Source organism: Perognathus longimembris, chromosome 27 (assembly GCF_023159225.1).
Source record: "Perognathus longimembris pacificus isolate PPM17 chromosome 27, ASM2315922v1, whole genome shotgun sequence".
Lineage (NCBI taxonomy): Eukaryota > Metazoa > Chordata > Mammalia > Rodentia > Heteromyidae > Perognathus > Perognathus longimembris.
In genome coordinates, this window is record NC_063187.1 from 5942684 (window position 1) to 5956631 (window position 13948).

A 13948-nucleotide genomic window follows, 5' to 3' on the forward strand; every position below is an offset into this window, starting at 1 on the left:
GCCACAAACATTCATAAGAGTGACCAGGTACAGAAGAAGAACAAGTTTTGAAGTTACTCCAAAACTCCCCCACCCAGGTGTGGTTTCCAGTATCTAATTAAAACCCCCTTTCTACACCCCTATGGCTTAACCAATCAGTTTTAAATGCATCGGTCCCTTGATCTGACCAATGACCATTTCCTGATTCCTTCCAAATGCGCCAAAAATGCTTTAGAATTATTTTATAATTTCCCCGCGTTGTGTGTTGGTTTGTTAAAAGATTCTATGACGTATGCTAAGTGCCTGCCTTCCCCAAAGAATGTGTAAAACAGCTGGAAGCCTTAGCTTCTGGGCCTCTTAGCATCACCAGATGCCGACTGTGCAGAGGACCAAACTTGAGCTTGCAATAAAGACTCCTTTCTCTTTTGCATTGGTGTGGGTGTCTGGTGGTCTTTGTGGGGGTCTGACATTTGAGCATAGCATCCTGGGAGCTCTTCTGGGATATCCACCACCCCCCCAAACCCACCCAGACCACTCTCACCACGGAGTTCTGAAAAATCCGATCGGTAAGTCTGAAGCATTGTCATATTTCTGAATCTGAATCTGAAACCGTAGGTTTGTCTGACTGGTCGTCATAGGGTCCTGGTGGACGCACTAAAGGGCCACCGATGGGGGTCTATGGAAGACCACCCCTAGCCCCCAACCTGAATGGGTTCTTCACCTATTGAGACACTTCTCAATTTCTGTTTGACGATCCACCCCACGCAGTGCTGTCATCTCTGTGTTGTTTGTGAATCTGACACTCTCTTCGCTCTCGTCTCTGTGTTGTTTGTGACTCTGACTGAAGAAATGGGACAGTCTGACAGTACCACCACCCAGCCTTCTTCAGCAGAAAATTATTTGGTGTGCTAAAATTTTTTTCTAAAACTATCAAGCCCTGGAAAATGAGACTAGAGAATGCTACAGTCATTCGGTAAAAGTTTTGTCCTAAAATTTGGGTGTTGCAGGAGTAAGATTGGCAAAAATACCTCTTGCCACTGGAAAATGTACGGACAATATTTATTTGCGCACTTTAAGATCTTTTAAATATGTATGTGTGTGTGCATGTGTGAGTGTGAACATGTTCAAGACTGTTAGTATGATATAAAATTGAGTGAGATCGAGTTTAAATTCAAATGGTCATCAAGTTTGGTCATTACCAAATGCTTTAAAGGATTATTTCATTGTTTTAAAGAGAAAATATAGTTAAAAATGTTTCTTTAATTTAAAAATCAGGACTAAGAGTCAGAAATTTGGATGTAAAGGTTTATCATTGTTAAAAAAAAAACTGCTTGGCAAGCATAACTCTAAATGGTGACAAAGTAAAGCCTTTATAATCAGGAACAAGGCAGGGATGTCCACTCTCTCCACTGCTCTTCAACATAGTACTAGAATTCCTAGCAAGAGCAATTAGGCAAGAAGAAAACATAAAGGGGATCCAAATAGGAAAAGATGAAGTTAAACTTTCTCTCTTCGCAGATGACATGATCCTATACCTAAAGAATCCCATAGACTCTACCCCCAAGCTACTAGAGCTGATCCAAAACTTTGGTAAAGTTGCAGGATATAAAATAAACCCTCAAAAATCAACGGCCTTTCTCTATGCTAACGACCCAAAGACCAAGGCTGAAATCAGGAAAGCAACTCCTTTTGCAATAGCCCCCAAAACATAAAATACCTAGGAATAAACTTAACAAAAGAAGTGAAAGACCTCTTTGATGAGAACTTTAAAGGATTGAAAAACAAAATTAAGTCAGAACTAAGGAAATGGAAAAACCTCTCATACTCCTGGATTAGGAGGATTAATATGATCAAAATGGCAATATAGCCAAAGGCTGTCTACAAAGTCAATGCAATACCCATTAATATCCCAACACCATTTTATAATAAAATAGATGAAGCAAGCCAAAAATTCATATGGAACAATAAAAGACCTAGAATAGCAAAAACAATCCTAAGCACAAAGAACAGTGCTGGAGGAATTACAATACCCAAGCTGTATTAGAAAGCTATAGTAACAAAAACAGCTTGGTATTGGCACTGGAACAGGCCTGAAGACCAGTGGAACAGAATTGAAGACCCAGAAATGAACCCACAGAACTACGCCTACTTAATCTCTGATAAAGGAGCTAAAACAATAGCTTGGAAGAAAGATATCCTCTTTAACAAACGGTGCTGGCAAAACTGGCTCAACACATGCAACAAACTAAAACTAGATCCTTATATATCACCCTGACCAAAATCAATTCCAAATGAATTAAAAACCTCGAAATGAAAACCGACACCATGAAAACACTAAAGGAAGGAGTAGGAGAAACACTTGGGCTCCTTGGTGCTGGACAGAACTTCCTTAACAATGACCCAGAAAAGCTACAAATCAAAGAAAGGCTGGGAAAATGGGACTGCATCAAATTACAGAGCTTCTGCATGGCAAAGAACATAGCTCGCAAGATAAACAGAAAGCCTACGGACTGGGAGAAGATCTTTACCAGCCATTCAACGGACAAAGGCCTCATATCTAAAATATATGGGCTGGGGATATAGCCTAGTGGCAAGCGTGCCTGCCTCGGATACACGAGGCCCTAGGTTCGATTCCCCAGCACAACATATACAGAAAATGGCCAGAAGTGATGCTGTGGCTCAAGTGGCAGAGTGCTAGCCTTGAGCGGGAAGAAGCCAGGGACAGTGCTCAGGCCCAGAGTCCAAGGCCCAGGACTGGCCAAAAAAACAAAATAAATAAAAAATAAAATAAAATAAAATATATGCCGAACTAAAAAAATTACCTTTCTCCAAAACAAAACTGCAAAGATCCAATAGCCGCCTCATCAGGTGGGATAAAGACTTACAAAGAGACTTCTCTGATGAGGAAATGAGAATGGCCAAGAGACATATGAAAAAGAGCTCTACATCACTGACCATAAAAGAAATGCAAATCAAAACAACATTGAGATTCCATCTCACCCCAGTAAGAATGTCATATATCAAGAAAACTAACAATAACAGTTGTTAGAGGAGATGTGGCCAAAAGGGAACCCTCCTTCATTGTTGGTGGGAATGTAAACTGGTTCAGCCACTCTGGCAAGCAGTATGGAGATTCCTCAGAAGGCTAAATATAGAACTCCCCTATGACACAGCAGCCCCACTTTTGGGTATCTATCCAAAAGAACACAAACAAAATCACAGTAAAGCCACCAGCACAAGAATGTTCATTGAGGATGTAGAAAATGGTATCAGTATGTCTTAAAATTAGAACTTATAAGTAAAGTTGGTATGTAGTCAAATTGGCTATAATATAAATTGGGTCAGAATAGGGGCTTCGGGGTGAAATTATGTTTACCTGTACCTGCATCTACAAGGCTAAGGAACTTGTGTGATGTCTTCTAAATGTAAACCAGAGAGAACTCCAGTAAATATCTGTAACTGTTTCATTCCCCTAGGAGATGTTTTTGCAAAGTACATGAAGCCTGGATTTGCTCCTCATGTGTAGTCTTAAGAAAGGGGTGCTGTTTTCATGCCAATCAATCAGGAATTATTAGGGAAAGCTTGGCATTTGGTAGAAATATAACAGAGAGCAAAAAGAAGAGAACAGGTATCAGCCACTATTCCCCTGGTCACCGTGGGCAACTCTCCTGATAGCTGTATTGATAGGTTCTTTGGTTCTACTAATTTGACCCTACCTATTGGCCCATCACTTATCTCAATACCATCCCCTAAACATGCAAGCCATTGAAATGGACAGAGGGGACCATGATGGGGTCCCTTAGTCAACAGTAGAAGAGAGGAATGGAGAACCTGAGCAGCCGGTGCAAATGCATATTGTAGCATGGGCCTGACCAGGCCCTGAGGCTGCCTGGAACAACTGCAGAACATGTCAGTGTGAATAGCCTAAAAAAATGAAGTCTAAAATAATGAAAAATATTGAAGTTAGCCAGAGAGAACTTCATTTGACCAGGGGTCAGTTTAAGTTAGAATGCTTCAGACATTGTGGCACAAAAGTAATGTATTGAAGTGTAGCCAGTGCATTTTGTGTTCCTGAAACATGGTTAATGTGTCCCCTCAAGCAAAGGGTGACTGGGGCGACACCCTTATGACCCAATCCAGATCAAGAGATAACAGAAAATACCTGAAGTTCCACATACCGCATGTAGCTAAGGATAACTGCGGCAGGCAACACCCTTGCCACCCAACCTAGAACATTTGTCTAAACCAACCTTTTCAAACCCATGAGCTAGCCAATCACCGTCACTAGACTCGTCCCCACCATTGATTATGCCAATCATTCTTAAGAATTATTTTATAACTTACCCGTAGTGTGATATGATTTGCTGTGTGATGATGTGACTCATGGAATGTTCCCAATACCCTATGAAAACCCTGATAAATGGAGGGTCAGGGCTCTCAATTAAGACTACTGTGTTGGTGATGACTGTGAGCCCAGGCTGGACATTGCAATAAAGACTCTCATGTGATTACAGCAGCTTTCTGCTCCTTGGTCATTTTTGGGGACCTCAAAATCTGGGCATAATAGAATCAGCAATGTACAGAGGATGTTATGGAATTGGGATGGGTGAAGTGACCATCTGTGTATGATGCCCTAATAACTTTCCTTATTTGATTTTTCTGTGCAAAGGATTTTTTTTGTGTGACTGGTTCACTGTATGTCTGACAGGCTATCCTCTGGTGTAATCCACTTGCATCATCCCAAATGGCTTTCATACACATAGTTTTCTTGACAGAGACATTGCACCAAAAACATCACAGCTAACTTCATCCCAGGAAATCATGGCACTTGGGATAAAGAAGAGGAATGTGCAAACATGTTGTCCAAGTCGTGTTTTTCTCCTGCATGCTATGCCGCAGCTGCAGAGCCCCAGGAAAGGGTTTTACACATTCTTCCTGGGGATTCACAAGAGGCTTCATGAAAGGTGGGCTACAAGTGTATTTCTCTGTCAATAAAAAGACACACACACCTATAAAAATATATATGGATATACGTATATGACACAGTGGGCCTCACTACCAGCTACAATTTCATGGTGACAGAAGCTTCACGGATGTGCCTTTTCGTTTTTGCACTTCTTCCCCTGCTTCTCTTCCCTGTCGGGTCCTTGGCTGCCACTAGCTGCTTTTCTACCATGAAGCAGCGTGTGCACATGGACGGTGATGTGATGATTGCTGCGTATTTCCCTCTCCTTATCTTGAGAGTCCATACCCGTAACAACGATGCTCCTGAGCATGAGAAGGAAAAGAAGTAAGTATCTCATCATTTTATTTCCTTTTACTGGTCTGTACTCAAGATGGGCTATGTCTGAGGGAAGTCAAGTTGCACACATGAATGCTCAACCCTGATCTCCCATTCCTATGCAAGACAAAAATCACGGGTTCATTATTTTATTTTGCATCTTCTTTTTAGTGATTTTTCTGCTTGCTAGTATTAGAGGACTCTGGTTTCCTTCCGTGTAGCTCTTTCTTTCACTGATGGTAAGATCTTCATGACTTTACTTCAGTCTTATCCCCCTTTTGTTTTTGTGGAACCTACCCTTTGCTTTAGTGATCATTGCTACTGTGTTTTCCTATTCTATTTTTCATTTTCTTCATCTAAATCTTATTATAAAGGTGATCTCTAGAGAGGTGACACTTCCCTAAGTCAGGCAATGAGTCCATTTCTCTTTGAACAATGTTACCCCCTCTATCATATTCTCCTGCTTCCTAACCTCACAATAGCCTTCCCTCCATGTTGTGAAGTTCATTTCCAATGCAGTGTCAAGTGAGGATTACGATTGAATTGATTCACCCTTTGTTGCATTACTTCTCCGTGATTCCTTCATTTCTTTTACTAACCTGAGGTTTGTTATTTTTAGTTCCTTGCGAGGCAATGCAGGTTCTATCGTCCAATATCTACCCCCTTAACTTAAGCAAAGCTTGTTACATTTTCTGTCCCTATGAATCATTTTTTTCATTTATTCCCTTATTATTTCATTTTCCATCTTTAAAATTTCAGTGTAAAGTTGATGTTTCAGAGGGTTTACAGTTACATATCTCAGCAAATGGGTACACTCTTGAACAATGTCATTCCCTTCCTCATGCTCTCATTTTTCCCATCCTGACTTCTCTCTCCACCAAGCTATACAGTTTATTTCTACAATAGTGTCTAATAGATACCACTGCTAAATTGATTGACTTTGTCTCTTCCATTCTGTGCTTTCCATTCCCATTCCCCAATCAGATAAGCTTACACTAGAGAAAGCATAGAGAAATCAAAAATAGTGGGAAGAGTGAATAAATGAAGGATAAATGAAAGAAAGAAAAGAAAGAAAAAAGAACATCCCCAAAAAAGAGGGAAAAGTGAGAACAACAAACAGTACAGAAAAAAATATAACCTCATTTCTCATTCCTTGAGAAGCAGTACAAGTTCTTTAGTTCAGTATCTGTCCTCTTGAGTTAAAGAAAGTTTACAGTTTTCTTTTATTCCTCCTTTTTCAATATCCATCTGGTTTTCAGTTTCATTTGTTCCAGTGGTCTGTATATTTCTTGAAATTTGTGTAGGAAAAACAATTCACTTTACCATGTGTTAATCATTTCATTAAACTGCAAACTTTTTAGTTAGTATGATACTATTTACTTATGATTGATGAATAATTCATTTGAATTTCATGTTATGTGTATATTTTCCTTGTTAATTTCTAGCTTTACCACAGTGTGTGTCTGCAAGGGCTCCATACACTTTCAACATTTGAAAAATCTGGTTACTTTGTGTCCCATCTCAGAATTTCTCCTGGAGAACATTAGTATGTTGATGAGAGAAGTTTTATTCAGAAGTTGGATGAACTTTTCTGTTGGTGGGTGTCAGGCTTTCCTAAACTAGTGTGAAATTTAATTCTGGTGCCTCCCTGTTGATTTTTTCTCCATCATCACTCCATTAAATCTTCAGCTATTATTGTATTAAGGACTACCTTCAAGTCTGCTAACCATAGTTCAGTGGTTGTATAATGTGTAAATACATATTTAAAATTTCTATTTCATCTTGTATATTCATTCACTTCAACATACTGTTCTGGACATGTCACTTTTTGTTCCTTTGATGACAGTCTATTGGATGTGAGGTGCTATATAGATACTCCTGGTTTCCTTTAGGGTGCATTTGCATGGATGGCACTTGCTTACACTCACTGAGGGCCACTGATAGGAGAGTTTATTGGCATCAACCTGTCCTGTGGCTTTGAGATATTATTCCTTTACCCACTCAAGCACTTACTGGTAGAACTTCATGCATTTCTTAGGAAAAGCATTATTACTTTTAGGCATTCTCAACCATTAAAAAAGCAAGCCTCAACCATCAGTATTTGCTTTATTAAATACTGTAGTCAACCTTTTCCTCAAGGGTTAAGTCTTGCTTTCAGTTTACTCCTCCGTATGTGTATGTTCAATTAGATTTTCTTCAATATCACTATTTTCTTCTGTTTAGAAGTTATTTACAACATCGTAGGCTTCCACTGTAGAGTTTTGGGTATGCATGCAGTATATGTAGAACAAACTCATCATCTTATTTGTATTTCCATCTTGATTCCATTGTTTCCTTTTTCAAAGAATATGTGATGATTTCAGATTAATTTCTTTAGAATGTACACAAACACACAATACAGACACACACGCAAACACACACCACTGCACATACAGACATAACAGAGAAAACAAAGTACTTTCAGTCTCCTTACTCCTTTGTTTTCTTGTATTTCCCGGATCTCAGTCTAAAAATATTGGGAACCTGGTAGTGGCACATGCATTTTACACTGGTATTTTATCATGTATACCATGGTATTTATCATGGCGTACTGGAGATTTCCATGTAAAGCTTGTTCATAATTTATTTGTCATTCCCTGTGTAGAAGGTTCCTCTGTCCATAATGAGTTACTTCGAGTTGGCTGCATCCTTTTTAGGTTGTTACATAAATAAGAATAGAATTCCCTCCCGTGATATTTGAGCTCTTGTTTTGGTTTTATCTCAGGAAGAGCTAGCTGTTCATTATGTTGGGTCTGTGAGTAGAGCAGGCTATAGGACCTTCTTTCAATCAGACCTTGCTTCTGAAAGATTACCTTAAATTGGGTATTTGTTAGACTTGCCTGACATAGAACCCTATATCTTAAAGAGGGTGACCCAAAAGATTTTTCATATACCTACAGCTAGTTCCACGAAGACAAAGACAATAGAATATTTGATGTCTCATGTAAGTCTATCCCATGTTTCATGGACAAGTTATTGTTTTGGTGCTTTTGATAATGGAGACTAAGCAAGGTCTTTCTCAGCTGAAGTAAGTTTCTGAATCTCACTCAAGATAAATTTCTTTCATGTCCTTTCCTAATACCATCTATAAGCAGAAGACTTTATATTCACATTCTAATCCAATTTGGCATAATGTTTTGGCATATTCATTGGCAGCAAAGCAAGCATTCAATTCACTAAAGTTGGAAGTTTGGAAATACTCCTTTTACATTTCTATGGTTGTTACACAGGTTTATCTTCAAGAACTACCAGTTTATTTTGGCCTTGACTTTTGCTATTGAAGAGATCAACAAAAACCCTCATCTTTTACATAATTTGACGCTGGGGTTTGAGTTCTGTAATTTTGAATTAGATGTTGGGAATGAATTAAAAAGTGCCATTCTTTGCCTCTTTGGGAAGAACAACACTCTCAATTACATATGTATGGGACACAGCAAGTATACAGCAGTACTTACAGGACCATCAGCAATAACATCTGCCAAGTTTGGGACTTTGCTGAGCCTCTATAGGTTTCCACAGGTGAGAGTGGAAGGAGTGGAGTAATATTTAAAAATGTTTAATTTGTTGACCTTTCAGGTGTTAGAGGAGGAGAGGAAGACACTGGATTGATGATACTATGAAATTTTGAGATATAAAAATCTAAGAATTTGAGAAAACAGGCTTATTTAAAGTTTTGCACCTTATTAATAATTTTGTTTAAAAAATAAATTAATGGAAAGTAACTTTAAAGTACACAGATATGTTGAACTCTGCGCTAGTGATTCACATCTAGAATCCTAGGTATTGATGAAAATTATTTCTAATCAGCAAGATGTGAGAAGTAATGTGGAGATCAAGTGGTAAAGGGTTAGCCTTCATGAAAAAAATGAAAAACAGTACATGAAGCACTGAGTTCATTCCTCTGTTCTAGCACACAACTTACACACACACACACACCCGTACACCCACGTGTAAGACATTATGTTGAATTAAGTCTAGTTCAGAAATAGAAAGAGGCATGTGTTCCATCATATGTGAAAAGTAAATCTAAACATGATAATGCAATATGAAAGAGAGAACCCACACATGTCCATATATATGTATATATATATGATTAATGTTCACAGTAGGGTAGATATGTAAATATATCTTTATATATGGAAGTAATTCCATGACATAACTTCTTTAATTAACTAGCCATATAAAGAATTAACACAAGAAGGAAATGAAGCACATTTTGTCGGCAGGACATAGGTATTAAGGAAATTAGGGAAGAACCAGAGGAATAGGGAGTAGGTAGGTGAGCAAATAGACCATAATATTCAGTGTACATATGTGAAAATGCTACTAGGAAAGTCAGGAAATGTGCAATGTTGATATCAATGGTAGGAGCTGATTCAAATAATGACCAAGATCAAGAGGCATTGTACAAAAAAATTGACAGCTGGTACAGTGATTAAAAGCACATTTTTTTCAAAAACTGAAAGAAAACTTACATTCCACCTATTTCAACTGGTTACTGTATATACTATATGACTGAGGTTATGATGCTTTCAAATCTTATCATTCTTGAAACATCCAATTTTCATCCCTTTAGCTTTCCTTTGGGCCTTTTGTTCAAGTCCTGAGCGACCATAACACATTTCCTGCTCTCTATCAGATGGGGAGAAAGGACACATCGATGGCCACTGCCATGGTCTCCTTACTGCTTCACTTCAGATGGAACTGGGTGGGTCTGCTAAACGTAGAGGACGAAAATGGCTTGTGGTTTCTTTCTGAATTGAAAGAAGAGATGGCCAAGAACAGAGTCTGTGTAGATTTTGAGCTAGCACTCCCGAACAATATTGTGTCCAATAAAACAAAACTGAAGGCAGTTAAAAACCAGGTTAACAAATCATCAGCAAATGTCCTCATTATATATGGTGATAATGAATTGCTACTTGTTTTGCAATTGTCGATGAAAGGCAAAATTTGTATCGTGAATTCACAGTGGGATTTGACAATGAGTAGGGATTATTTCCTGCTAGGATCATCGCAGGTACCTCTCATGTTTTCACACCATCACCCAGATGTTTCCGGATTCACAGAGTTTGTCAAGGCAGTGAACCCTTCCAAATACCCTGAAGATGCTTTCCTTGCTGAGGTGTGGTTGGTCTCTTTTAATTGCTCTAATTCTGAATCTGACTGTGTAACATGGGAGAACTGTGCTCACAATGCCTCCTTGGATTGGTTGCCTCGGCACATTTTAGACACGAATTTGTCTGTGGACAGTTACAATATATACAACGCTGTGTACGCTGTGGCCCATGCTCTCCATGAGATGCTTCTTCATCAAGCAGAAGTACAAACCATGGGAAAGAGCAAAGGGACAGTGCCTTCTCCTGCACAGGTAAGGCCTTCTGTGTTGGATGGCACACCCCATAAATAAAGTCACTTCCTACATAGTTTTCTTCCCATATGAAATTTAAGAATTAGATGACTATTTTTCCAAAACCCAAGAAATAATATCGGGTTCAATATATGGGAATTCCTCTGGACATGTATCTTCATGCTCTTAAGGAAAAGCAGGAGATAATGAGGGTCAAGTTCTGTGTTTTAGAAACTGGTCAAATTACTGATGGCCTCAACATATTCAAAGCACATATTATGAAATCTGTAAATTTAACTTTTCCCTATAAGTTATATTTGTAATAGCAAAGGAAAACCTACTAAATAGAATTGTCCATTTATTACCTATCTATTTTTATTGTACTTTAGGTATTAAATTTTAGCAGCTCCTGAGTGGCAACATTCATAGAATTAGTGATTATGGCAAACTGTAGATAGGCAACTGAGAATCATGACATTCGTGACTATTCTGATGGACTGTGTTTCTCTTGAAAAGACTTTATCCCTTTGTTGAGTGACCAGGATTCAGAAGGATACATTTTATTCCTGCATAGATTTTCTTCAGGGATACTTCATTAGGTGACTCTGCTATTGCTGCATTCTGAATCAAAAATGAAACCCCATCAGGAAATATTTTCTTCAAGTTTTCTGCCTTCACTTGGGATAGGCTTCACCATAAGATGGTGACTCTCTTTCAGCTGCACCCTTTTCTAAAGAACATACAATTTCACAATTCTGCTGGAGATCAGGTGATTTGGGATGAGAAAAGGAAATTGGAGGCAGAGTATGACATTGTGAATATTTGGAATTTCCCACAAAGTCTTCACCTGGAGGTGAAAGTAGGAAAGTTTTCTCCATATACTAATCAACTCTCTTTATCTGAAGAAATGATACACTGGACCATAGCATGTACAGAGGTGGGTGGGATTGAATTGTGATTATCCTAAGGACATAAAACTAAGGAAAATTCACCCTTAGACTGTATATCTGTTTGGAGTCCACCAACCTACTCCAGTAAATAATAGGTACTTTTGTAGCTGAGATACAAATATTACGGATTGAAGGCATTCCATGCAGGAACTTCTGTGAGACTCTTCATTTAACCACCATAAAATCAGGGCTGATTATTTAGGACTCATTCCTGCAATCCTATCTGCTCAAGAGGAAGACATCCTCAAACCCAACATTACAGATCTGTTTGAATCTCCTGCTGGCAGATAAGTCTTTGGGACCCCTATCTCAATTGGCAAACAAAAACCTCAGGTGGAACTGTGGATCATGTCATAGAGGACTAACCTTGAGCAAAAACAAGTGCTCAAGGCAATGAACATACCCTGAGATCACTCCCCAAAACCAGCACCAAAAGATAAAAAAGGAAATTAACAGTATCTAAATGTTATTTCAGAATGTAGTCATAAAATAAAAGTTGCATATTGCTTAACAAATGGTGAACACTGTGACAAAGTACATTCCCATTTGCACCCTGATCCAGGTGACTCTCTGTGGAATCTGGCTGGGAACTTCTCCTCCTTTCATTGACACAGACACACACTCTGAACATGGCCACGTCATCCTCCTGTGTAACAAGGGCTCCCTCACTGCCTTCTACTGTGTCTTGGGATACCTGGGCTCCCTGGCCCTGGCCAGCTTCACTGTGGCTTTCCTGGCCAGAAACCTGCTTGACACCTTCAATGAAGCCAAGTTCCTGAGCTTCAGCATGCTGGTGTTCTGCAGTGTGTGGCTCACCTTCCTGCCTGTCTACCACAGTGCCAAGGGCAAGGTCATGGTGGCTGTGGAGGTCTTCTCCATCTTGGCCTCCAGTGCAGGGCTCCTGGGCTGCATCTTTCTCCCCAAGTGCTACATCATCTTGATAAGGCCAGATAGAAACTGTCTGCATGGCTTCAGGAATAAACCACTTAGAAGTAGAAATAAGCATTGTGAAGATTAAACTTCTGGATTAGTATATGGATTTTCTGCACTAATTCTACAGTCATTTTCCAGTCTCATAATTGTATTTTTTGAAATTTTGCTTCAATTAATATGAATTTATTATTATTTTTCTGACATATTGTTGGTTCCTTCTATTTAATATGCATTTAATCTTTATCCCATCTTCCTAGTGTCTTTTGAACTAAGTCCTAATGAAGAGCTGTGTTTTCACATACTGACACATAACACTGGTGAGTTCTGTCCTCTTGTGCTAAGTCCATCCCAGCAGGGTGTTCAGGTACCCTGATGGGTAGCAGCATGATGTAGCAGCATGGTAGTATTAAGAGAGCCACAAACTGGAACTAGGAGACCCTTCATCTCACAGGATGAATGCTGCCAGTTCATCTCCCAAGTGTCTTAGCAAAGGCAATGAACTTTGCACATGAATAGTGATGCTTCCATAAGTTCTTCATTCTAAAACAAGGCAGACTTTCCACTAAATATCAACAAAAATTAGCCCTGCACAACATTTTAATATGTCTTGGTCTTCAGGCTTGCACTCAGGGCTTGTGCACTCTCCCTGAGCCTGTTTGCTCCAGGCTAATACTCTACCACTTTGAGACACAGCACCACTTCCAATTTTCTGGTGGTTTATTGGAGACAAGAGTGTCATAGACTTTGCTGCCTAGCTGACTTCAAACCATGATCTTCAGATAGCAGCCTCCAGAGTAGCGAGGATTTCAGGCACAAGCAAAGTGGTATCTGACATTGTGATTTTCCCCTCAGTCAAGCATGTCCTCAGACTTCCTCAAGGACAACAGTGAGCTCTGAACCACTTGGCAGGATCTTAAGTGCAGCCTGCATAAGATTGAATCTAGACATCATGGCTCAGCCTCTTGACAGCCTCTTGACAGTTACTTCACTGGCCAAATTATTTCATACAGATGAATATTTGGCCCATAGGAAGTCTACTGTCTGTTGTATACCAAATACCCATGTTGGCCTCAAACCCATGACAATAGTCATCAGCACTGTCAATTGGGCTAGTAGTCTTTCATTAGCTATGCATAGCATCTGATTGCCACCACTGGGATGGTAACAAACAGCACTGGGTCTCAGTAGAATTGGGTTTTTAGAGACAAAAATCACCTGTACCACTCACAGGTGGTCAGGCAAGTTGGGCCAAGCAGGCATACATACAAAAGGAGAATTGCTGTTAGTGATCACAATTCCAGTAAACTCTGTTAAACAAAACAATGAAAGCAATACAATTCTTGGTTCTGGGTATGACTTGTGTCTGCTTATTTTTTGTCATTAACCCTAGATCTTTCCCTTTCTGGAACTTTCCCCCTT

General features: G+C 39.3%; 1 protein-coding gene across 1 annotated transcript in view; it reads left to right on the forward strand.

Moving 5' to 3' along the window:
* Positions 1–5072: 5072 nt before the first annotated feature.
* The window catches only part of LOC125342789, a 31907-nt gene continuing 23031 nt past the window's right edge, over positions 5073–13948 (forward strand). Inside the window, 5 exon segments of the mRNA XM_048335097.1 lie at positions 5073–5269; positions 8530–8818; positions 9876–10649; positions 11036–11059; positions 11365–11583. Of these exon segments, the coding sequence (XP_048191054.1) occupies positions 5073–5269; positions 8530–8818; positions 9876–10649; positions 11036–11059; positions 11365–11583 (1503 nt within the window).